The sequence below is a fragment of the Haliaeetus albicilla genome, chromosome 11 (assembly GCF_947461875.1).
Source record: "Haliaeetus albicilla chromosome 11, bHalAlb1.1, whole genome shotgun sequence".
Classification (NCBI taxonomy): Eukaryota; Metazoa; Chordata; class Aves; order Accipitriformes; family Accipitridae; genus Haliaeetus; species Haliaeetus albicilla.
The window spans coordinates 23,009,678-23,034,321 of record NC_091493.1 but is presented as its reverse complement, the minus strand read 5'-3'; the positions used below and the strand labels follow the sequence as shown (position 1 = coordinate 23,034,321).

The 24,644-nt window shown below is 35.9% G+C and overlaps 1 protein-coding gene across 7 annotated transcripts in view; it reads left to right on the top strand.

Moving 5' to 3' along the window:
- The window catches only part of PLCE1 (phospholipase C epsilon 1), a 167,047-nt gene that overhangs the window by 75,879 nt on the left and 66,524 nt on the right, over positions 1-24,644 (top strand). Inside the window, exon 1 of one of the 7 annotated variants that reach the window (XM_069796622.1) lies at positions 6,671-6,804. The exons of the other annotated variants lie outside the window; for them this stretch is intronic. Coding sequence (XP_069652723.1) covers positions 6,786-6,804 — 19 coding nt within the window. The 5' untranslated portion in view covers positions 6,671-6,785. Of the gene's footprint in view, positions 1-6,670; positions 6,805-24,644 lie in introns of those variants that run through there. 7 annotated transcript variants of the gene reach the window in all.

Below are 24,644 nucleotides of genomic sequence, written 5' to 3'. Positions count from 1 at the left end.
AGAGATCTCTAAATTGCCTTAGATATTTGTATATGTATTATACATTTCAGTTCAATGAGTTAATAGGCCTTCATCAAAATGTTTACCTGTAATATAGGCAAAATACAATTGTGTTTAAAACATGCTGTGATTAATACTTCAGTTTTTAATGCCTGCATACATTGTCATGTATTTTATGTAAACATATAATTACCTTTGTGCAGGTATTATGCAAATATATTCTTGAATGTAAGAGGATTCTATTTTTATTTGATTGATTGAAAAATATGGATTATGTGGGTAATTCTAGTTTTAATTTGCAAAACATTTGGGAGTCCTACTCCTAACCTTGGGTTGTATATGCATCTTACTCTAAAATCACCAGTGACAAATGATTTCAAGAGAAAGGTCTTTATTAATGTATATATGAAACAAGATTTAGTTTAAATGAGTTATCTTGCAAGTGAATATAGTAGGCTTCAGTTTACTGGCTTTTAAAACTTTTTTTTTTTTTTTTTTTTTTTTTTAAAGTATAGTTCTTTCAGTTCCAAATTAGGAAACAGCTTGGTCAAACCTTTTCTTCAGATTTGGGGAATATTTCTACTGACCATGTTCTTTTGGAAGTTCTTTTCTTGTGCTGTCACAGAAACATGACATGGTGGAGGAAGTAGAAACTAACAAATGTGTGACTGTACTGAAAGGAAAAGTTGAGTAATCCACCTATGCAATTTTTCCAGTGAGGGTGATAGCTCTCTTGAGAAAAAGTTTCCAGCTGAACCTGAAAGGTAGGGGGTTTATTCTACTTGTAAAAATAATTATCATAAACAAGTTAGTTAATCTTTAGTGTTTTTTATGGAGTTCATTTATAGGCTCAATGTAGCCATGTCATTAAACGTATGACTGTAAACTGTAGAATATCACTTAATGGGCATGTGGCTGGGCAGCAGGTATACAGCCTGGTTGCTTCTCCTCATGCCTTTTGGCTTTGTGGGAACTGCATTTTTAGTGGCTTTTTTTTTTTTAAACTCAATGGTACTTGGAATTGCACCAAAATGCTTTACTCACACAAGCTTTTTACTTATTTTTTTCTGAAATTGTGAAAATACACAGAAGTGTCTCTATTTTTTGTCTAGACCATAGTGACTTACTGTCATATCTTATCCAAAACAGTTGAAACAGCCAGCAGAGCACAAAGCTCTTCTCCTACCCTCTCATCAGGTCACTGAAGCCCTCACAGTAGCACATGGAACAGCGTATATGGACCTTTACTATTCAGACTAGCAATAGATGCCAGTGCTCAGAGGCTTTCAGGGAAAGTGCTCGAAATGCTTCCTTTTCTTTTACCAATAAAAAAAATCTAGTTTGTGCACCTGTGTTGATCACTAGTATACCAGTACGAGGGAGAATGAAGTTTTTCTGTTAAGACAGTCACAAGCCATTTAGAAAGTTACAGCTCAGACCAATAACTTAAGTTCAGTCTGAAAGCAGTAGAAAGCTGATGCGCAGGGGACATAGAGTGAGTGGACTACTGAATTCCACACTTCATGATTTCTGAATTGCTCTAAGGGGCCGCCCACATACAGATTGGGTTGCAGTATATCCAGTCTTTTGCCAACGACATGTGACATGATAGCAAGGTCCATGTCAAGTAGATGTGTATCTTCCACCAAGTAAAACCATTCCTCAGCTATGCAAAAGTTAAGCTTCAGTACAGATGTGAACCTGTGAGCACAATTTAGACGGTTGTCAACTCTAGAGTGATTATTACTGCACTTGGAATGATTTTCAAGACAATTCTTAAAAAGCTTCAAAAGTGGAAGTGAATTTGTTTATTAAAACCAGTCTGTATTGGTCAGTCTTGAAAAGATCTCAAGGGCTGTCAGATTTGTGTTTGGAGGACCTCTTCTGGACCAGACAACATTCCACTATTTTTCTTTCTAAATGTTTGTAATTTGTGGAGATAAAGTTCAGCACTCTCTTTCACAGTCTGTTTAAAGAGGAGCCCATTACTTTAATGGGGAGTGTCCTTCACGATTTAAAAGGAAGACTTCTCAAAACCTTTATATGCTCTGTAGTTAGGGATTTTATGTAATTTCTGCCCCGGAAATAGGGATCCTGCAAACAGAGAGTCCCTAATGCTGGGATAGCCTCCTGGTTTTATGTCTCCCTATCACTAAGCACATTCCAAGTTCTTTGTGTTCAGTCCTTCAGGAGTTATTTAATGACCTGAGCAATGAACCTTACAGTCACAAGTAGTCCAACTCCAGGAAATACTGCTCTAAGGTTTTGTTCACTAGCTAAGGACCCGAAATGCTCCGAGTCCCCAAGGCTAGGATGGTCTTGCAGGCAGATCAGCTGCCAGTGTTGTTAGTTCCAGAGAAGGCTTTCAAACATACCAGAGCTCCAAAGCCAGAATTCCTGGTCACGTGGATCTGGGACTGAGAGTCCTTGAAAACTCATGTAGGGCCTGCTCTGTAGGAGACTTGTCTCTTGGGTCTGGAGCAGGGAGCCTGCAAGCCCTGCTCTCATGGCTCACAGAGCTGTCAGGCTCCCGACGGAGGAGCTGCGACTCTGGTCCCAGTAGCACAGGGACAGTCTAAGAGTAGACTCCCGGGAACCACAGATGCCTGGAGTTCCCACAGCGGGTCAGTGACAGTCACATCTTTGTTACTACAGAGAACATAATTTTCATGTATGAACACTGAAGACATTTCAGCTGCACTGTTTTAGCACCTCTGTATGTAACTCAGAATTTCTGGTTAGTAAGAAGTTTTGAGAATGTCTTTCAATGGGATTTGGATTGAAACCAGATTTCTTCCCATAGAAAGGAAATCCTGCTTCTCAGCCTGTTCTGTTTCTTAGAAATTGATTGTTACAGAAGTTTGTTCATAGTTGTGAACGGGCCAGGACTTTCACTGGAGTCATATTTGAAGACTCAGTCATTGTCACAGTTCATGTGGTGTTGACATTTTTATGCAGAAAGTGAAAAAAAGTTCTGGGTCTTTTTTCAGTCTTAAAGAAAGAATGTGAAAGAGTATATGAAAATGTTTGTGCTTTGTATTTGATACCTGTATCTAGAATCATTGTTGGAAAAAAATTTGCACCCTTCCTTCTACCCCCCCTGCTCCACTTACAAGGATAATTTCTGTAGTTTTGTAATCTAAGAAAAACAAAAGGGAAGTAAAAAGAGGTGTCTGAGGATGGAGCAGACTGTAAACATTTTATATCAGGATTCTTTTCACTTCTTTAGCATCTTCCAAAGTTGTTCAAGTCTGATGCCGCTTTCTTTAGTGATATAAATCAGACTGCAGCCTTGATCACTGTTATTCGTCTTCTGGAGAAAGCTCACTCAGAACTTGTTGAATAGACAACAGCAATTTTTGATGAAGAGTAGAAGGAAACTGATTTGTCGTGAACGTAGAGGCAGACTCTATTGATCTTAAGAAAACCTACTTCATTCATCTCTCAGTATTCAGAGATTACCCTTTTTCTGTAATCAGACTTTGCCATCAGCAAAGATTGGGCAGCCAACAGGACCCAAGTCTCTGTGGCTTTTCCCACTGCTGTTTCTTGTACCCTTCACACAAGGCTTATTGTTACAATATTGGGGAAATTCCAGGATCCCTGGGGCTGGGGCAGTTGTCTGACAGCTCTGTGTCAGTCATGGCTGATAACAAGCTTTATGTGCACAGATTTAGGAAGGCCAGCATGATTTAGCTGGTCTGTGTGTGTTTGGGCCCAAAGGTTAAGACCATCTAGAGTGAGGGATAAAGCCAAATGAGCTGAGATTAAGACCTGAAAAGACGAAACGTGTCTCAGGCTTAGAATCTGAGGTAAGAAGACAAGTCAAGCAACGCACTGTAGGAGAGGAAATGAAATCCAGGAGATACGTCAGACAGTAAGTAGATAATGTGGCCTGAGGCAAGAGTGTGAGTCAGGAAACCAAGGATTTCATGCTGCTCTGTTGGCTCCAGGACGTAGGTCAGGAAGACCAGCAACAAGTGCAGGTCGCCTGGTTAGGGGCAGAATTAAGAGTGACACGGCAGGAAGCACAGTTCAAGGCTGAGATGGCAGAAAGGAGGAGAAGGATTTGGGAGGACAGCCGTAGCCAAGGGACAGCTGGGACTGTCAGGAGCTGGCTACAATGATTGTCCCTGTAAACTGGCAGACGGGAAAGATCACTGCAGTCAGTCTCCCAGACCTGCCACTGTCTGGTCAGGGCGGGTTGCAGGCAGGTTGGTCACAGCAAAAGAAGTAGGAGAAGGACTGAAGGAGGATCCTTGCCAATGTTAATTTAACAAAAACTTCCTTTAACCCAACATGTTTAATACATTGTAGGCACAAAGAATTATAAGCTCTGCCAGCATAGCTTGTCTTGTCCTTATAGTGCTCTTTCTGGGTTCAGTAAGGTATATTACTGCAAGATGAAAAGATACATGACTGATCCAGGCAGTAGATTGAAGTTGAGTAGTGTAAGCCATCCAAGTAAAAAAAAAAAAAAAAAAAAAAAAAATCATCTGTAAAATTGCTCCTTTGGACAGAACAGGTATCATACTCATGGTACAGGAAGGCACATGTTTGTATGGATCTGGATATCCTAACCAGCGTATAGAGCTAAGCAGTTAAGAAACAACCGAGTTTTGGATGGGTTTGTATAGATTTTAGTTCCAATAATATTATGTAACCATTTGGTATACTGATGATCCTTCAACTTGTATAGCTGAGTCTCTGTGTACAGCAGTATTTTTGTTGGTAGTCTGTAGCTGTTGTTTCCACCAGCAGAAAAAAGAGTTTAAATTCATAGAATGAGTCTGACTGTTCTTTTAGGGCTTTGTTGTGAGGGAAGGAATGAAGAATATACTAATGTCTGTGGATGAAGGCTGAGAGAGCAGAAGTTTGTGCAAAGTGATGTTAGTTTTAAAATCAAACTACTTATTTTTTTTATGAGGAGTAACTAGTCTTCAGAAAAAATGAGATGGGATTCTAAGTGCAGATAGTTAATCCCTGAACTGCTTATTATTGTTTATTATTTTAAAGGTCTGAACATTTGTTTGAATGGGCCTTGTAAAAGTAGTGTCCATGGGAACTCTTAGTGTAGAATGGAACTTTTTTGGTATGTTTATGTTAGCATGTCAATCATAAGCAAAAAACCCCAAGGACCTCAAGCCCCAAGATGACTTCAAGAGTCACCTCTAAAGTTTCCCTTGAAGTTTTGTTTCTAGGAAACGAATTAGAAGAAAAATCAACTTTTGTAGGATAACGCTGTTTTATTTATATCCAGACACAATTTTTTTTTGTTAAATTCTAAGATATACTATACAGTTTCCTTTGTAGACTCAGAACATTCTGATTTTTTCCCTTAGGTTTTCAGAGATTTGCTTTTATAACTAGTGGAAAATTCTTTAGTATTGACCCTATAATGATGAGAAATGTTTAATCTGATGGTTTATTTTGGGTTTTGTAGGCAGATAGCATTAATAAAATTGATATTTATAAATCAAATTAATTTAAAAATTCTATACTGTATCCCCATGAGGGTCCTTATATTATCATATTTAACACGAATTCTTCAGAAATCTAAGCATACTGGTTTTCAGCTGGAAGTTGGACACAACAATAGATTGTCATTCTTCCAGTTAAGAAAGAATATGCTCATATTGTCAATGAAAAATCATGGTGCATTGGCCGAGTTCCACAATTGTTCCTCCAGTAGAGGTTTTTCAGACAAGACGTATATTCACCTTATAAACAAAGTGACTCTGAGTGTACTGCTCGCATTCCAGTTCTGCATGGATCGCTCTCTCAGACTTCCGGGGGAAATGGAGAAAGGTTTCTTGTGGCAGTGTATTGTTTTTCAGTCTTGCGTACTCTAGCAAATTTCATAACCAACTGTTCACTGATGTAGTCCTGCTGCTTGTAAAGGTGATGTAAACTGTGTGTAGACAAGGCTAAAGTTAGAATGAAGAAAAGTGGTTAAAATGCCAGAGACTGATATTAACGGCTGGTGGGATCAAGGCAGAGTTTTCGTGTCTACTCAGTTTATGAACATAGATGCAGTCTGAAAGGCTATGCTGTCTTTTAAAGTCCCTCTATTTGTAATTTCTTTACGGTTGATCACACTTCTGGGAGCCTCATGGAGGTTTTCTTCTTCTTTGCCTCTCAAGGAAACTTTTTTGGATTGTTGCCTAAGTCATAGCCCTTTGTCCTGTTAAAGCTAATGCTACTGCCTTTTATTAGAGACTCCGGTGCAGAGTGCATAATAGCTGTAAAGGTAGGGCATTTGCTAATAAAGAAACCCATATCGCATTTTTTGTAATGCTTCAGCTGAAGTTTCCTAAAACAAAACTAACTCCGTTTATTATTTTTGGCCTGTTTAAACAACACTGATATAAATATAACTTGTACGAAAGCTTGGGTGTAGGCTAACTTATTTCTTAATATATTTAAAGACAAAAATCCAGCAGAATTTAAATCGCTCTTGTTTATAACTCTGCTGTCAAAATCAAATGCTTTTAGTCTTAGCAGGATGTGTGCTCGTCCTTAATTTCTAAACTTCCTTCCATTCGAATCCCAGTGTTTCAGCTTTTATCTGGGGAGGTAGGTAACCTGACCTTTCAGTGAGCCAGCCAAATTTGTCTTCTTCATGGCTTACACAAGGCATGTCAGTTATGCATTTTGCCACAGTTTGTAGCTTTAAACTGAGCAGCTGTTGCCTGACTGTTAGTTTGGACAAGTGCAGCGTGCAGACTTTTTGTGGTATTGGAAGTACCTGCTCTTCTGGCATTTTAGGAGGAATCTAAGATTCAATGGAAGACACGTTTGCTGGTAAGATTTGTATTTCTGTGGCTCCTAGTACACAATTCTGGTTATATGTAGGTAGTGAAAACAAAGCAATAGTTTTAATTCCAGAGTTAGAAGTAGATTGGGTGAGGGGTTTCTAATCTAATGTTGGATCTATAATGTCTGCATTTAATAACAATGCTTTAAGGACACAAAACTGTTGCTAGGTGGAAAATGAAGTAAGGATTTAATATAAACAATATGAAATACAAAGTCGTCTCTCAGTCTTAAGTGCGTATTTTGTATTTCAACTTGTTTGAAATGGAATGTAATGTAAATCTAAGTAATTTAGGTATACTTTGCATCAGTTAACATTGCAACTATTTGGTATCAAATTATGTTGTGGTACATTCCTTTGTTTCTTATTCTACAAAAATAAGTGACTGTTACAAAAAATGCTAGACAAAATATGAATGTCAGATATAATAAAAGTTTTTGAAAGTAATAGAACCTGGTAATTATTTTTTTCCATAAAGTTTATAAATTACTTAAATGTTACAAGTTAGTAACATATTTTTGCATGTAAATCCACTGCTGCTTTTTTCTTTAGCAAGCTTTTGTTCTTGGATCTTCAGTATACAAGTTCATAACTTGTAACCAATTTGTGTTTGGTGGATACTGAAGGCAGTTGATTTTTTTCACTTTCTGAATGACATGAGTGCATAGCAAGATGTAAAAGCAATGTTTCGCTACTAATTGGTCATAAAGAAACACCTATACTTACTTTTTTTTTTAAACTGGCATATGTAACTTAAATTAATGTTCATAATATTTTACTCTGTGAAAGGAATGTCTTTTATGTGCTAACCCTCCCATTTCCCTAATCTGGCTGTTAGCTAAAGGCTATGACAAACATTTACCATTCAAAGAGATAGTATCCCATTGCAATAGAAAGATTTTTATTGGTTGTTAACACCTTTATTTTCACCTCAGTGATTGAGACAGCACAGAAAAAAAAAGCCCTGGTATCAAGTGTATCTGTATTAATTGCAAAATAATAGTGTTTTTTTCCCCTTTATTCAGTGAGTGATAACTAATCTGAGATACCTAGTAGGATTACAAGAAATGGAGGGGAAATTATTTTAGTTAATTTCAGAAATGCTAAAATTATAAACTCAGACCCTGCCTTTGACAGGCTGATTTATGGTGGTTTTAGCTTTGATTTGAGGTAGAACAATGCAAGCATTTTCTAGAAAATAAGCAGATATGAGAATCTTTGTTAGTGCATAATTTGCTTAGTTTTTATTTAAGGGGCTTCATATTGACAGTTTTCTAATGTTTAAGTATTTGCTTTGGAAATAGTTGTTATAGCACAAATTGAAAATATTTTGCCTACAAAATACCAAAACAACAATACAAGAACTAGAAATACTATTTCATGCTAAAAGTACCTTTAATTGCTTCTTGTGATTAATTTAAGGGCCTTGCACAATTGTACAGCAATTAAATATTTTTATCCTTCATTTCCCATGGACTTGGTACAATAGATTTCATGCACATTTTCAGCTTTCTTTATAAAGTGTTCAGATCTTTTAGAAATGGGATAGATCTGAGGCTGTTGCTTTAGGTCTGCCCCCCTGTCCCCAATCACCTTTTCAATTTCTCTTTCCTCTGATATTTTGGAGTAAAGCACAGCTTTACCTTTTGACTTAACCGTATTGCCACAGGCAGAAGTAGTGTCTTCTGAGAGCATTTTTCTTTGGGAGGAAAAAAGAAATCTTAATCTGGAAAAACTATAGTTTTGAGTGCCTTTTTATATGTTACTGTTAGATTTGCAGAGGATTTGATCTGAAGTTGGTCGCCTGTATTTGCTTTTTCAGAATTAAATTGCTAAGCTCTGCAGAGAAATGGAACAAAGATTTCTTTAACATGGATATTTCCTTATAAAAGTGCAGTAGTTACTGAAATATCATAAATGTGTATGACCTTTTCTAAAAATTCTTATAAGATTTTTTTCAAATAAATTGCTCTTCTGAGTTTCTAGAAGTTTCAGACAGGAAATCAGAAGAATCAAAATTGGAAACATTGTTAGTCTTTGGGACCCGATCCTGAAAATAGCTATACCTAAAGCCATTAAACTACATGGGCTTTTTTTCTACACACTCTGTTTTGTAGAATATTTCTAGGTAATACTACCATTTCTTACTACCTCCAGCTATAGAACTGCAGCCACTGGCACCATACTGAGACTTCTGCAAATCTCAGAAGGGCATAATGTCCCAAACATCCAAGTTTATTTTCATGTACCCAACCATCCTGAGCTGCACAAGGTCATGATAGAATTTAAGGTTAAAGACTAGACAGATCTTTTTAGAGATCTTTAAAATGTCATTTTTATCAGTGAATAAATTAACCAAAAATAGTGTTAACAAAAACCACAATAAACCATTATCACATCAATAATTCAAGCTAAGAAACCAGTACAATAACTAATTTGAACTTTAAAAGATTAAAAAATGGTTAGTGTGGTCAGAAAAGAATGCTTTTGCCATATTTGCTGAAAAGAGTTACATCATAGTAATTAGTTCTGGTTTTGTCAGTGTAGGCATTTTCTTGACTGAGAAAATGTAATTAATATTTTATGAACTTACTTGTGGTGTCATACATTAAAGCACCATGAAATAGTTTTGCTATTATTTGTTTAATAGTGTCTTCAATTTAAGTGAGAAAATGAACCTTAAAAGTAGAATTTTCTTCTAGGTTTCAGATCTTCATAATATGCTGTTCTGTAACTGCCATGAAGTAGAAGGGATCAATTTAAATTGCATAGTTCTTGTCTACCTTATAGGTAAAGGATTTGTGAATGTAAAACCTCCTGAAAGCTGTCAACACACCCACCATTCAAGCATGTGTTTGGAACACAAAAGAGAAAGAGGTGTTAGCTTCAGGTACTGATTGTCTTGAAGATGGTGGTAGGACTTTGCATACAAGCTTAGTGTTCAGGAGGAAAAAGCTTCAGGAATTTTCTGTAACCATATATAGAGTGAATTGTTTTAAAAAAGACAACAAGGAAAAACTAAAATATATTTAAAATTCCTGTATTCAGAGATACAGCTAGAACTGTGTCTGTAACTAGAATTTCTATTTGCTACCAAAACCAAATAATACTGGATTTTTTTGTGGAAAAGAAACAGCTGACCACCCCCCCCCCCCCCCCCCCCCAAACTTCCTTTGAACATCAAGAGGAGAAAATAGTCTTGATTTTTCTATGTGGAATTATATGATTTAAAAAGAACAAAGATAGATCTGCTTCAGAACGGAAGTTGATACTTTTTATTTTGAGAATATAATTTTTGCAAAACCTATCAAATAATTAGCCAAAACATTTGGATAAAATCAATATAAATTCATAAACATTTTAGTCACACAAATATGAAATAATTTTATCCAGAGTTTTGTGCAGAGATTTGGTGTTTAACATGCTCACTTTTGCAAAAATATGTTCTTTTAAAAAAACCTTTTTATGTATAAAATGTTGCATCTTTTAAAAAACATAATTGCTTTCTTCACGTTTTCCATAAGCCATGTAAAAAGCATTAATATGGTAGTTTTACATTTACATTTTATTTGACTTAGAGCAAATTCTTGCTGACTACGTTCCTGCATATTTGATCTCTTTCTCATATGATTGAAAGTTAAAGAACTGCAAGCAGGTTGGGTGTCAGAAACAAAACAAAACCCCAATATTTTCATAGTTTGGAAATGCACTACATTTTTTAAAAAGAGAAACAAAATTGCATTTGTTCCATTACTTTTGGCCACCACAATGAATGGAAGTTACAGCTGCTTGTTTGATGGTAGAATAAGGTTAGTACTGTAATATTTTATTTCTTAGTAATAGCTACAATAACAAAATTGATGGAGTCGTGAAAGTAACAGTTTTCTGATTCTACTGGGCAGAAAATTATATCACTTTTTATGTCAGTGTGGGAGGACTGGTGAGAAACAGCCTGCAAAAAAGCACTTGTTGGTTACAGTGCATCACAAGCTGTCTGTTGGTTAAGTATGCCATGTTGTGCCAATATGTTTGCTGTTTTACTGGGAGGCAAGAATAAATAAGTCGTATGTAAAAGCTGTGCAGTAGTGCTCTCAGTCTCATCATTGCTGACTGTCCAGCTTTGAGCACCTTCTATAGAGAAAAGTTCAGGAGGTATGTGATAACTTTCAGATAGATAATAACTACTGTAAGGAGGAAGTAAGCAATTGTCCTTTATGTCTTCTGGGAGTGGGACAAAAACTGGATCTGAACAGCAAACACCTCACCATAGGTATTTTTATAGGAGGGGGAATTGCCAGAGGAGTGATCCAGTCAAATTGAAGGACTTCTTTTAAATGTCACTTGAAGAAAATGGACACAGGTGGTGTTGGCTGGCATAACCAGCAGGACAAAAGCAGCAAGGGTAGGGAGGAAAGAGATGCATGTGGCTGAATACAGAGGGACTAATTTCAGAAAGTTGTTACAGGAAAGGGAAAGCTTGAGAGGCAAAAAAAAAAAAAGTTTAGTGATTGCGTAGATGATGGCACATCAAATTTTAAGACGGGAGGGCTATAAGAGCTTGTTGTTTGGGAAATTAAGAGCTCATAGAATTGCAAACCCTAATGTCAGTGGAGACCACTAGCTATAGTCTGACATCCTTTTAAGATGTCATTTACTTAAACCCAGTTGTCTCTGTTTTAAGGTCAGTAGATGAAAGGCAGCAGTGCTAATGTACAGCCCTCAGAGGATGCCTTAGAACTATCATCCCTGTGCACAGCTTTTTCCAGTGGTCAGTGACACAGTCAAAGGGGGGTGACTTATTTCTAGTTTGAGTTTGTCTGTCATCAAGGACCAACTGCTTGTTCTTGTTACGCCTTTTTTTCTGCTGGATTAAAGTCTTTAAAAACTGACATATTTCCACTGTTGGAGTTGCTTACCTATCTACTGCAGTCAAGTCACGTCTCAATTCTCACTTTATTGAACTGAAGTTACGCATTTCTGATCTAAATCTCTTCCTCCAGGTCTCAATATTCAAGCCTGGAATAATTTTATAGCTCTCTTCTGCGCGCTTTGTAGTTTGTCTGTGTCTTTAAAAACATTGCGTTATTGGTGTCATCGGTGATTTATGTGGGATGACCTGGTTTTGCCACCTCTCTCTTTTAAAAACTCATAGAAAACATTTGGGTTTAGTGTCCCTTCTTATTTTTTCAGAGCCATTGCCTTTAGGAAAGCAGAACTCCATTCCATACACAGGATCTACATTTATTGTGTCTAGAATACTAACTATTTCCAATAGATATAAAGTGTGTACACTAACGTGACTACTTTTTGCTCCACTATTAAGGTGATATTTAATGGTTTGTAAGGTAAAATGCTAAACTGCCATCTAACAATCCTGGAATCATTTGGGTTAGGAGGGACTGTGCCGGTCATTTAATCCAACTCTGCTCAAAGCAAGGCTGATGTATTTTATTTTCCTAGTTGTTTTGTTTTCTTACTGTGTGAACAATATTGTTGACAAAGTTGGCTCTAATTCCATTTTAAACCTTAACCACAGTACAGGTAGCAGTGGCGCCACAAGGAAGGGAAAGAAAGAGAACTGTGAATTTTTACTATGTACTTTCAGAGAAAGAATTAATTGCATTTGAAGTCTTCAGATTAAGGGACATATCTTAATATCTGAGGATCTCAGAAGGTACTAATTTTGAGTTTGGTTTTGGATAGCAAAATCATTAATTTTGAAAGTTTTCATGTTAGAAAAGGACTGCAAACACCTTTTCTAGTACAATCTGCTAAAGCTAATGACAAAGACACAATTCATTAAAAGGTCTTGTGACTGTTTAGAAGAGCTTTTATGTAGTGAGTGTATTAATCCTTTCATTTTTACAAGATAACTAGTTACAAGTGTAATACATATAGCTGTACTCTGGTTGCTTGAACACAATCTTGTATAACCATATCTTTGTTAATTTAGCTTACACTAATTCCCAAATCACATGAAGTAAACAAAAACAATTACAGAAAATAATTGATTATAGCAGGATTTAGTCTAGCAGAACTATAGCAGTTCACTAGTGAGGCCGTAAAAAAGCTTGCATGGATAAATAAGTATTTAAAGCATTTGTATTTGAGGTAAGAAGTAGTAAGTGATAGTGAGGCAAGTTATAGATGTTGAAATCTCTATTATGAAGTTAGGGTTGATTTAATAGTTTGTGTAGTCTATTGTTTTACTTCTTTCTGCTTCCAGGGAGGTGCCTGCCCTGTTCTCTGCAGTCTGTTGTATTCCTCTAACCCCTCTATGTCTTAAGCTCCTGAGTCATTGAATGGGTTTCAATTCTAAGGCTGAATCACACAGGCTCCTCCACTCTAATTTAAATACATCTGAAGGAAAGAAACAAAATCTTTTCGGCTTTGACTTCTCAGCAGTTCTTGTTATTGTGTGGAGTGCTTTTCATTAAGCTACATAGTATTTTTTATGTCTCAGGACTATAGATTCTTTCTTGGACTTCACAGTCTTATTAAGCATACCAGCATTTCCACTGAGATAGACGCATGCTTTAGAACAGCTTTTGAGGGCATCAGTGAATTTCAGCAGGCGACTTAATAGTTTATTTGTTTTGTGTCTGTTAGCCTGGTTAAATCATTACTATTGGAACAAACTGAACTGAGAGCGCTAGTAGAAGCAGAAAGGAAATTTTGTAAGCCAAATAGGCTATTAAGAAGTGGTAAAAAAAATGGCGATGTGTCTAACTGCTACATCATATTAAGAAACTGTTATCAATATTATTTAAAAAAACGAAGAAATAACAAATTGAGAGACTAAGACATTTGCTGTAGTTTATCAGGAAATCTGTCATGTTCTTTAAGACCATGCCCATGCCATTTACTGTAAGACTCTGCTGTTCAACAAGTAATTCAGTTTGAAATATGTTTTTGCTGATTCTCCTAGCAAATTTGCAGATCAATTTTTCCATACTGATGTATAGCTCTAGAAACAATTTAGCCAAAGAAATGAAATTTACTGGATCTGAATGTTAAGTAATCAAAGAAGCAGTATCCGAAAGAGTTAGTTGGTCATTCATTTTCTGCTCTCCATTATTAGTGCTTTATATAAGTGAATGCATGTACTTAAGTTCATTTGGAGCAGCTGAGAAATGCATATTTTGTTGATTGCTATAATCTACATGAATTTGAAGATTTCCTTAAATGGAAATTTTATAATTTCATATACAGTCGTATGTTAATTCTGTCAATAATTTCTTTGATTTCTGGTTCATTTTTAAAAGTTCTAGTTTGTTCCTACAGCTGTTTTTCACTTAGTGAGGTTTACCTTTTTGTACAGGAGTAGCAAAAGATTGAAGAATTTCTAATAAGCTTAATTTTAGGTTACACCACCCTATTTCACGGAGGTTAAAAGATGCTCTAGCATTTGCTGACTTACATATACAGGTGAATTTTCGTTTTGAGTGTAGTAATTTCATATGTGAATTTATGAAGATTGACCTGCACATGAACAGTGCATGTTTGCTGACTTTTCTTCTGAGAATATAGCAGAGAAAGCTGTTTTACTAGCTCATGAAGAAAGATGTACAGAAGGATTTAAAGAGTGAAAGACATTGCATTATATATGACATGTGGATGTTCAAACCTAATGGTGTTATGAAGTAAAATATTAGAATTTTATAGAAACTAATTTTTTACTAGGCAAAACATTTCTTTTTTTTTTAGGTAGTTGTTTGGAATACTAATTATTTTTCCTGGAAAAGTATTTTAAATGTATGCTAAGAGCTTTAATTTTCTATAGAATACATGTAATAATTTCACACATAAGGGAATCCTTTTGACCAGTTATGTAATCATAAAGAATAATACATTTTCTTAATGTTTGCTGTGTTTCCATTTCTAGACTTCTTGGCTGTACTGTCAAAAAAAGTATTTGGTTTGATGAATACTCTTTCTGTCATAGTTGGACACGTTGAACATGAGAATCTGTTGCTAAAACATGTATGCGAATTTTGCCTTTGACCCCACAAGTAACTAGCTCAGTGAGTTACATGTTATCCCAGCTAAACTGCTCCTTATATATAATTTTACCATTTACACTAAATTCTGGGTTGCCCTCATTAAATTCCATGGATACCTAGTAGCTCACCTGGCCATGTCTGTACTGCACGGCAGTCGTGGCTCTCACTGGAGCGCGGAGGTAGCCCAAGATGGCTAGGTCCTTCAGTTATTGGTATAGCCACTGAAATTAAGTGACCTTGCATTTGATGTGTTCTGTATGTCAGTGGAAGGACTTTGATCATATTGACCTGGGTTTTGCTAAATTTTATTTCTCTTTTTCCTTTTAAAATGCCTCCCAGCATCCTTTAAACTGGGCTTCTGGCACAGTCTTTGTGATTCCAGAAACCTTGCTAAGAATAGCTGGCTAGTAGCAGTACTTTCTTAAAAGAAATACTGGCATGATATAATACTTCTATAACATCACAAACATGACTTACTATGATGGGAAGTTGTAAAATCATGTTAATCCTTTATAAAAATAGTATATAAATTTCCTTTAGCTTCCCATCATCCTCGTCATGGGAGAAATGATCTTGTTAAGGATGCCTGCTGTTATAACCCTTTCAAAAGTTTTCTGGTAATTGGTGTAATTAGATGTTTGCATTAGAAGATACCTTTTAAAGTTACCTTTTAAAATTCAGAAATTGCATTCTAAAATGAGGAATAGCTTCTTTCATTTAATTTTATAAACCAGTTATGCAATCCTTTTCTTTACTCTATAAATTTAGCTATGGTAATTGGTCTTTACCAAATAGGTATTGTACTACACTGGAAACTTGCATTCAAATTGCAACTTAGGAAAAAATGTGAGACGGGGTAACTAAGAGGATTGCTACTATTCTAGGCAGAGAGATTGGTTTTAATTCTCCCAAGTTAGAGAGGGAAGTAGTCTACACAGGAAAACAGCTGAATTACTTCCCTTCTGAAACAACGCTATGGCAAAAATTTGATCTCATTCCTCTGTAGTTACAGGCTTTCCTTTTCTCAGGCTGGGTTCCTGGGTTATAGTTTAATCCTACATGAAAAATACTAACTTAACGTTTTTTGTACATTTACAGTAATCTAGTTTTAATAGATACTACATATTCACCAATGAGCTTGGAGAAAAGACTATGTCTGGGGGAAGAAAAAAAGAACATACATTAATTCACCCCCAAAATAAACAATAAACACGTATTAGGAAAGCCACCTGTGGTTTTCCTGCACTGATCCCTTTCCATGTTGTGTATTGTAGTTTTATACATGAGATACTCTCCAGGTGTCCTTAGCTGCCTGCATTGGCAGACACTCTTAGAGGTTCCCACAGCTTTCAGCTAGTGTGCAACTCCACCTGCTTGTTTCTTTGATATTGCAAAATGCATGTGGAAGAAGCATGTTACGTTACTGTGATTATTTTTAAATTTTTCCTTTAAAGTATTTGTTAAATAACAAACTTGACCTGAGAGCACTTGTACAACTTAGCCCGTGATACCATATTTCTCAGAGAAAAAGTAAAACCCGTTTCTAGTTCATTGTCTTCACTTTATATCCTTTTTAATTGTTTTCATTATGACTCTCCATCACAACCAATAAATGTTGATGACATTTATCGTTGTTAAAATCATTTTTAAGCCAAAGTACCTTTTATACTGCCTCCAAGTATAGTCCTTTAAAACATACATGCTTAACTTGATGAGGTTATGCCTGTATAGTCCAACATTGCTTTTATGGTAGTTCATAAATGTGACTGTATTAATACTAGCTTTGAAGATAGTCCACATTTAACTCCAACTACAAGAAACAATGTAAATGATATATAGAATAAAAATTTAACTCCAACTACAAGAAGAAAATGTAAATAATATATAGAATAGAAGAGTTCAAAATAGTTCACTTGGAAGGGACCTACAACAGTCATCTAGTCCAACTGCAATAGCTAGCCTTAATTTCTTTCAATCCCACTTTAAGAGCTTGAACCTGTGTTTATGTAGGACTATACGTAAGGATTACAGCAAGGACGTGGGCTCTGATTTTACCTCTGTATTTTTGCACACTCTAAATAGGACGCAGGCAAAATAATATTTTGAATGCAGAAACCAAACATGGGGCAGCACAGCTCTGGATGTGTGGGGGTAGAGGTAGCTGACCACTGTGACAGTGCACTGTAGGACACGTAAGAACCATGCATCTGCTGCATAGCATACCAGTGGGTGTTGTGGCTGCAGCCAGGTTACTGACGCGGTCATTGTCAGTTAATCATGTATTCATTTTTACATCCTAAATGTACCCCTCTCTTTTTGACCAGTTCCAGTGAATACTCTTTTAGATGTCTTAAAATACTTGTATGCCATTTCTTTAATAATGAAGTGCAAGTGCTAAATAGTTGTGATTTAAGAGTATTGGCTTTGCCTTTCACACTGTTGTGAAACCCATCAATTTATTTCCAGTTCATCATTCTTCTCCATTTTTGGCATCTTTTTAAACATATGTGTCCTTGGTTCATTCGTTTATTCTTGTATGAGAGAGTCTTTTCATATTTTCCTCTACATAGTGAATTTTGAACTTGGAGGTAGAATTACTGCACTGTAATAACTATTTCTTTATTGCAGTATAGAATTCACTATTTTTATTAACTCTTTGTTAAGTATCTTTCTAAATTCTGGTACTTTCTATAACAGCACTTTGAAAGGCCATATTGTTCTTGGTTGGTTCCTCCTGCTGTACACTGCTGACATGAATAATATAAAAATATTATCACAATACTTATGTGATGTTGCAATACAGATTTTTGACTGATGCCTTCATACATCATGCTACCTTCTCCGTTGTGTCTTAAGGCATTTCTTTGTGTATTCTTTGTTTAAATACAGATATCTTTCCTGGATTTTATTTTTGTTTGAAATCTAAAAATCTTGACTATCAAATTAAATGATAGTTGATACAATAATTCTCCCATTCACAAAATATTCTCATCATCAGGGAACATTCAGAGCATGCAGTAGAGTGAGCAACAGAAACCTCACCAAAGCTAAGTGGTGAAGGTGTAGATTGAAGGGTTTCTGCCACAGTTATGCAGATAAGAAGCTGAATTTGTATTATTCAAAGCATAATATAAAAAAAGTGAACAAGATTCCTTAGCAGATCACACAAAGATATTTTGAACACAAGTGCACGATCAAGAGTATTTGCTGCTAATGGTTCTATTCTCTGTCCTTTTTCTGTGAAATAATTATGTAGAGGACAGATCTCAAACAAACCAGTGTTATGATCGGATTCTGTTTAGGTGCTGAAAGCAGGCCAGAATGATGGAACCTCTGAACTGGTCAAAGATTTTTGAAGTGTATTACGTTCCTTTAAAATTCTTTCACTGCTAAGCTTCAGGGCTTAAATTGGGAACATTTAATCAAGTGTTGTTGTTTTTTACTGGATGTGACTTGGATTAATTTTATTCCAATAATCAGTAAGAATAATAACCAAAATACCTTATGCAGCAGATTTGCCTCATTTGGTTTATGTGGAAAATCTGGTAGCATCTTTCATGCACCAGATTGTTATATGAAGATTCAAAGGGCAAGAATCATTAATCATAAAGACTGTACACTTATCAGATCTTACTTAATTCTCATATTATTCCTTGATGTAATTATACTTAAAATTAATTTCTCAGATTGGCATCTGGTCTTCACTTTGTCATGCTTTGCTTCACTTGGTATGACACTGAAGCCATAGTGAACATTCGTATCATTTTTACCTTAAAGGACTATATTTAATGATTGTTTTCAAAGTGAAACAATTTTTATTGAAATATTCTTTGACTTTATGCATTCCTATTGTATGCAGTATTTGCATAACTGGGCAAGACGGGAACAGACATTTCTCTTCCCCCCCTATCTTTGAAGGATCTCTTGTCATATGTAATGTGGCCTTCAGGGTGAGACCGAAGTAAAGAAGATGATGTTTGTTACAAAATGTATTTCTGAGGTTCTTGAAGCCAAAAATGCAATTTGGGTTTGTGTTTGTGGTAATTGTTAGAAGTTGTGCAGCCAAGGAGCAAACTGCAGCAGATCCCAGCATTAACTAAATGCAGGGATTGCTGATTTGAAAGTCCAGTGCCCTCAGGCTAGAGAGGAATGCTTCAAGGCTGAGGCTCTGAAACATTGAAAATGTGTTGTTGCAGTTTTGCAGTTACTTACATTATGAATGCTATATTTTACTGCAACTACAGTTTGTATACTCTTTCAAATTTAAAAAGTGCCTAACCAAAAAAGAAAATATGAAAAATTGAGATCATGAGCCCCTGCTTTAATATGGGTACCTAACTTTATATATATGTTATTTTTAACATCCTTGTTTTCCACAGGTATTTATGTATTCTCAAATTACATTTTTGTTTAGCTTTTTTCCTATTCTCACTGATTTATAACAGAGTTGTGTTATTCTTAAAACTGAAAAAATTACTTAATTTCTACTTTATGTAAATGGAAAAAATAAATTTAATTTTGATCCATCTTGATCAAAATACTTAAATAATGGAACCTGATCTGAGATTCTTACACTCTGTTTAATCACTGCATATTTCTCCATTGCAGAGTTAAGACAGAGTTGTATGCGTTTTAATTTTTTCTGTCAGTGCACAGAAACTCCTGCTTTGATTTTGGACATGCTTTGTATCAATTTTTGTGGGTGAGGTTAAAACTTGGGTTCTGCTTTAACTCAGGCTGTAACTTGTTCATTTTGCAGTGAGAATTGTACAGTTCTTTTTCTAGAACACTCTTTTCTTCCAAAGTCCAACTCATAAATCTTCCCTTTTGACCATTTCTTTCTTATGTGCTGGAATTTATCTGGTAATTTATATATACACTTATTTAGCATTTGAACTTAACATCCCATATGCTATGCTGTATTTATATCCAGTATATTAAAAGGTCTCGAGTACAGATGCTGTACAGAGAATCCTCCTGCTGGTGTGTTGCTCAGGTCAAGATTCTGGTAGACTACCACCATGACATCCTTTAGGAGAAAGATTTGTGAAATGTATGTGAAAGTGGAATATTTCTGAAAACATCTCCAGGAGATTGGCAGAGGAGGGGATTCATGAGATGGGATTTCATTGCAGGTAAATAATGAAAAACCTGAGAACAGTTCAACAGCAAGGGTGGCGGTATCATATTAATGTCTTCACAGCCTTTCTGCGTATCTGTTACACTGTCATGTAAAGGTGTAGATTTACAAGTCAGATGTTATTTCCCTTAATTCCTTCACCCAGCCTTCATGATGATAGTTTCCTCTGAAGCAATAAAATATTGTGTCTGCTCTTGCACAGCGCAGGCTGCAGCATGCCACAGAAAGACAGGTGGCATGTTGGTATCAAACAGCTTTTGAGATCTAATTTTCAGCCAGCTGATTGGACACTCACTGTCTATCTAGCAAATTTGTAATTAAACCTTCTTTTGGCAGGTGTTCTGAAATCAGGATATAGTTTCATGAACTATAGCAATAGGTGAAGGTCCCCTAAAATAGCAGGGCCCAGGTGGCCGGTTGCCAAACATGTAGACTGGAAGCAATAAGGCTGCTTTCTGACTAAACATGTAGATGGTGGATCTCTTCAGACTTTTGGCAATACACTCTGGTGATTCTTCTCTCGTTAGTATCTATGAACATGTCTATGTTCAGCCAAACCTTGCGTAACACTAGGTGCCCTTTGTACCTGAAGTATCCATTTGCTACCATGGTAGCCTCAGGGTCATTTGTTAGGGCACTGCCTTCAAAGCCTGTTATTTCAGGTGCAGAAGAAATGTTTGTTGGCTGGGGTTAACCCACATAATCACACTGATTGTTACACAGATACTCTGGAGGCATCGCTAGTCATCCTGTGTCTGCGTGAGGATGCAGCCCCAGCTCTTTGCTAGTTGCCCTGAAATGGAAAGGAATCAGGAAATCAGCATCAAATGGCATAAATTTTGTTCTGAGATCTGCTACTGTTTTTGCAGAGTCAAAATCACTGTTACAATGCCACTGTCTGCATCTTCTGTTCTGGTGAGTATACAGCCAGAAGCAAAAACAATGGATCCGTTTATTATGGACAGGTCTGTGATTGTTTCTATCAGCTGTAGCCAGTACCAGCCAAACTGCATACAGAGCAGGAAATGGTTGGTTAAATGTGTTGACAGTATATGGTAATGCAGAGACAAGCAGCCAAGTTCTTCTTTTGTACGCTGCAAAATATTTCTGTGAATGACTCAGGCTAGCGGAGTGGTAAAAGCCCTGGAATACACTGCCAGAAATCTGAGCAGCAGTGTAGATGTAATTACACAGGGCAGTGTGTAGCTGTTCGCTGGGGATGATGGGAGGCAGACATGGCAGTCTCAGGTGTGGTGAAATCATGGTGATACTTTAAATTCCTTCCATATTTTATGTCAGTGCTCATATATATAGTTTACAACCAGGGTCTTCTGAATCCAACCACAAACAGGGTTTAAATAGGTTTTCAAGTTCATACTTATGGGTAGGAACTTCTGAAAAATGTAAGGATTGCTATGTAATTGTTAATTTAAATTTAATATATTACTAAATCCTTCATGTTGGTGGTCTTAAAACTCAGCTTTAAAAATCTGAATGAATGTTTGTCTGTGCATACATTTTACCCTTTGAGAGTGTTTATCCACAACTTTTGTGGTAAAAAAAAAAAAAAAAGGTAATTCTTTCCCATGCCTATACATCTCAACTGTCCTGATAAGTATGTCATTTGTTTAGTCAAATTTGTTTCAAGTCAGAAGTTATATAGGCAGGTTGTATCTCTAACTATACAGTACTTTCCATTTTTTTTTCTGGAATTTCAATTGACTGGTGTTATAATTGCAAAAGAAAAAAAAGAGCGCACAGTTCAGAGTCTAATTTTCAGAACTGAACCCTTTGCCATTTCCTAAAGCAAGAAGTGATTTTAGGAATAAGTGGTTGTTATTACAAGTGCTCCCTGTCTTTCATTTGCTGAATTCCACTATGCTGGTCAGTTTGTGAGTCAGTATTTTGTGGTATATAATTGTAATTTAATTCAATTATACCTCAACATGATTGCTGCCTTCTTTTTAAATCCTCTCCAGAGGTTTAATAAATCTATTCAACAATAAAATCTCAGCCTCGATAGAAATATCTGTGAGTTATAGTTTCATAGTGATCTATTTCCAGCAAAATTCTGTTTTACAGCTGATTTCTACCTTTTTCTTTTTTCCTCTGTACTGTAGAAACTATTGTTCTTTTCACCAGGCCCATTGTGATGACTTGCTTCTGCTCCACCAGAGAGCTCCAATGTCTTGCTATTACCATGATCAAATTAAACTCAAAGCAGGTATTCTCAAACTAGCTGTGAAGTTTGCTGTTTCTATTCCAAACCTGAAAAAGATCTGATGCCCCCAGAGTGTGTCTGTAATATTGCTTGGTCTAATAAAAGATTATTTTCCATCCAGACCTTGGCTAAGTTAATCTTCTTTTCTTCAACTCACCATCTGGGAATCTTTCTTTGCTCAGAGTATTATTTTCTGTTTACTGGTACTCAGGTCATACTGAACTCCAACTTTATTTTGTGCAAGTACCCTGTAGCTCCAGAGCTCCCCTGCTAATAATTTGCAATGCATGCTGATACGTAGTTTTAAGAGGTAGCTCATATTGCTAGATTGAAGGATATGGAGAGAGAGCATGTGTGTCTTCTGATTCTTTGATACTTGACTCACAAGTAAATTGGAAGAAGAAATGGGATCTATTTATTTCAGTGGTTTCTACAGTGAAATTGAACTTGAACTTGATCCTGTTCTGTGGCAAGCTTCCCACTGAGTTTAATATTAGTCCCTTTGATACTGGAGTGAGTTGTCCACATTCAAACTTGATAACAGTGAATTCATGTTCATTAAAAGAGAGAGATATGTTTTTAATTATGGAGAAGAGGAACAGGAAATTAACAAAAGCTTGTTGGTTTGGTTATTATGGTACTGAGATATGTTGCATCCAAGGGACAGCAAAACAATGCTGTCCCAGTTATGCTGATCGGTATCTGAAGCTGGTGTTCAATTCAACTGTCATGTATTACATATGAAAGTGTCTTCTGTTTGGGGGAGGTTTTTATTGTATTTTTCCTCTTTTTTGAACAGAACACGTCAGTATTACATATATTGGCAGTTGTTCACCTGCGGCTCTTGATTTTTTTCCACGGTCTGCTTTTATTTTCTCACTGTAAACATAATCCATATGTTCTCTTAAAGCTTATGAACAGTTTGGATGATGTCTGTAGCATGGCTTGTTAAAAAGGCTTCTATTATGAATTGCATTACCTTTCAATAACAACTGAGAAAAATAATCCTCTAAGATTTTTGTGTAATTTCAGTCACAGTAGTATAATTTCATGGAAGCAAAGTCTGTTCTCAAAAAAGCAAGTGAGTTATAAGATCTTATAATAGGTTGAATAATTACTTTTATTTTTACAGCTATTGAAATCTGTTTTCTGCTTTAGAACACAGTTTGTCATAGTCACAGGATTTTCCCCCAGTAGCCTTCTAGAGAGTGAGCACTTTTTTAATGATTGTGATTTTCACTTTACTGCTTGCAGCTGCTGGTTTTTGAATGTATAGAGAGAATACTTCTTTTTCCTCAAAGTAAGTGTTGAAAGAAAAGCAACCTAGAAATAAAATGAAGACATAAATCCAGTTATCTCATTTGTCAATTCATCAAACTTTGTTGAAAGTCTATTTTAATCTTTTTGGCAGGTTTACACTTTTGAGATTGTGCTCATTTAAAAAGTACAGTGGCTTTTCCCTGGGTGTACTCCCGTATGCATAGCACATTCCTACAAGTATCAAAAGTAAGAGTTGTGTTTGAGCTGGGATGAAAGTAATTCTGTACCACTGGCCTTACTTGGTCACAGTTTACATTGAAAGCGATGTGATTTTATCGAAGTACAGATTGCATGGTTGGCAACTGTAATTTTATGCAGGATTAGCACTTTTAACATTGATGTGATTACAGTCAGGGCTGTATTTATTTTCCTTCTGTCTTTGTATGAGTTCCACTTACTTTGCTCAAACCCAATCCTGAATTTCTGCCTGGAGAAAATTGATGGCAGCAGCCCAATATTTATATCATATAGTGTATTAATAAACTACCGGTGTGCATGGTGAAATAAAATTTAATAAATAAGCAACTTTTAATTTTAACTTTACAAGAAATATGGTAAATGTACAGGTAATTTTGCTTTTATTGTTCGAATGTCTCACATGTCACGTAACTATTGTGTGTAGTAGAACATACCAGTGTGGAAAAATTCTATGAATGATTACAGATAATTAACACTAACCTTCTAGCAGTATTTTTCATGGGTTTATTTATAAAAGTTTCTTTGCATTTTTCTTTAAAGTGAACTCCCTGTTTTTCATACTAAAAAAATACTGAATCAACCTCTTGCTAATATAGTAAACACAAACATAATATGGTTCAATAAACACCAGAAAAAAACAGTTTTTCAAGACTGTCTCAACTTTTTTGTATACAAACACAAAAATGCACACACAGTTCTTACATACTTAAATGCTTGCAATTTATTTTTTCAGTGTAGCTTTTATAGAGCCTATACATACAGAATATGTATGGAAATTCTAAGTTTTATAGTAATAAAGGCTGAGTTAATTTGAAGTAGATCTGTTGACAGAAGAGCTCCTTACTAAACCTTGTAGAAAGTTAAAAAAAAAAAAAGTAATTCTTAAGACAGTGTTTTTTTAGAGTTTATGACAAGTCTAGGCTGAGTAATATCCTGAAGCAAGCA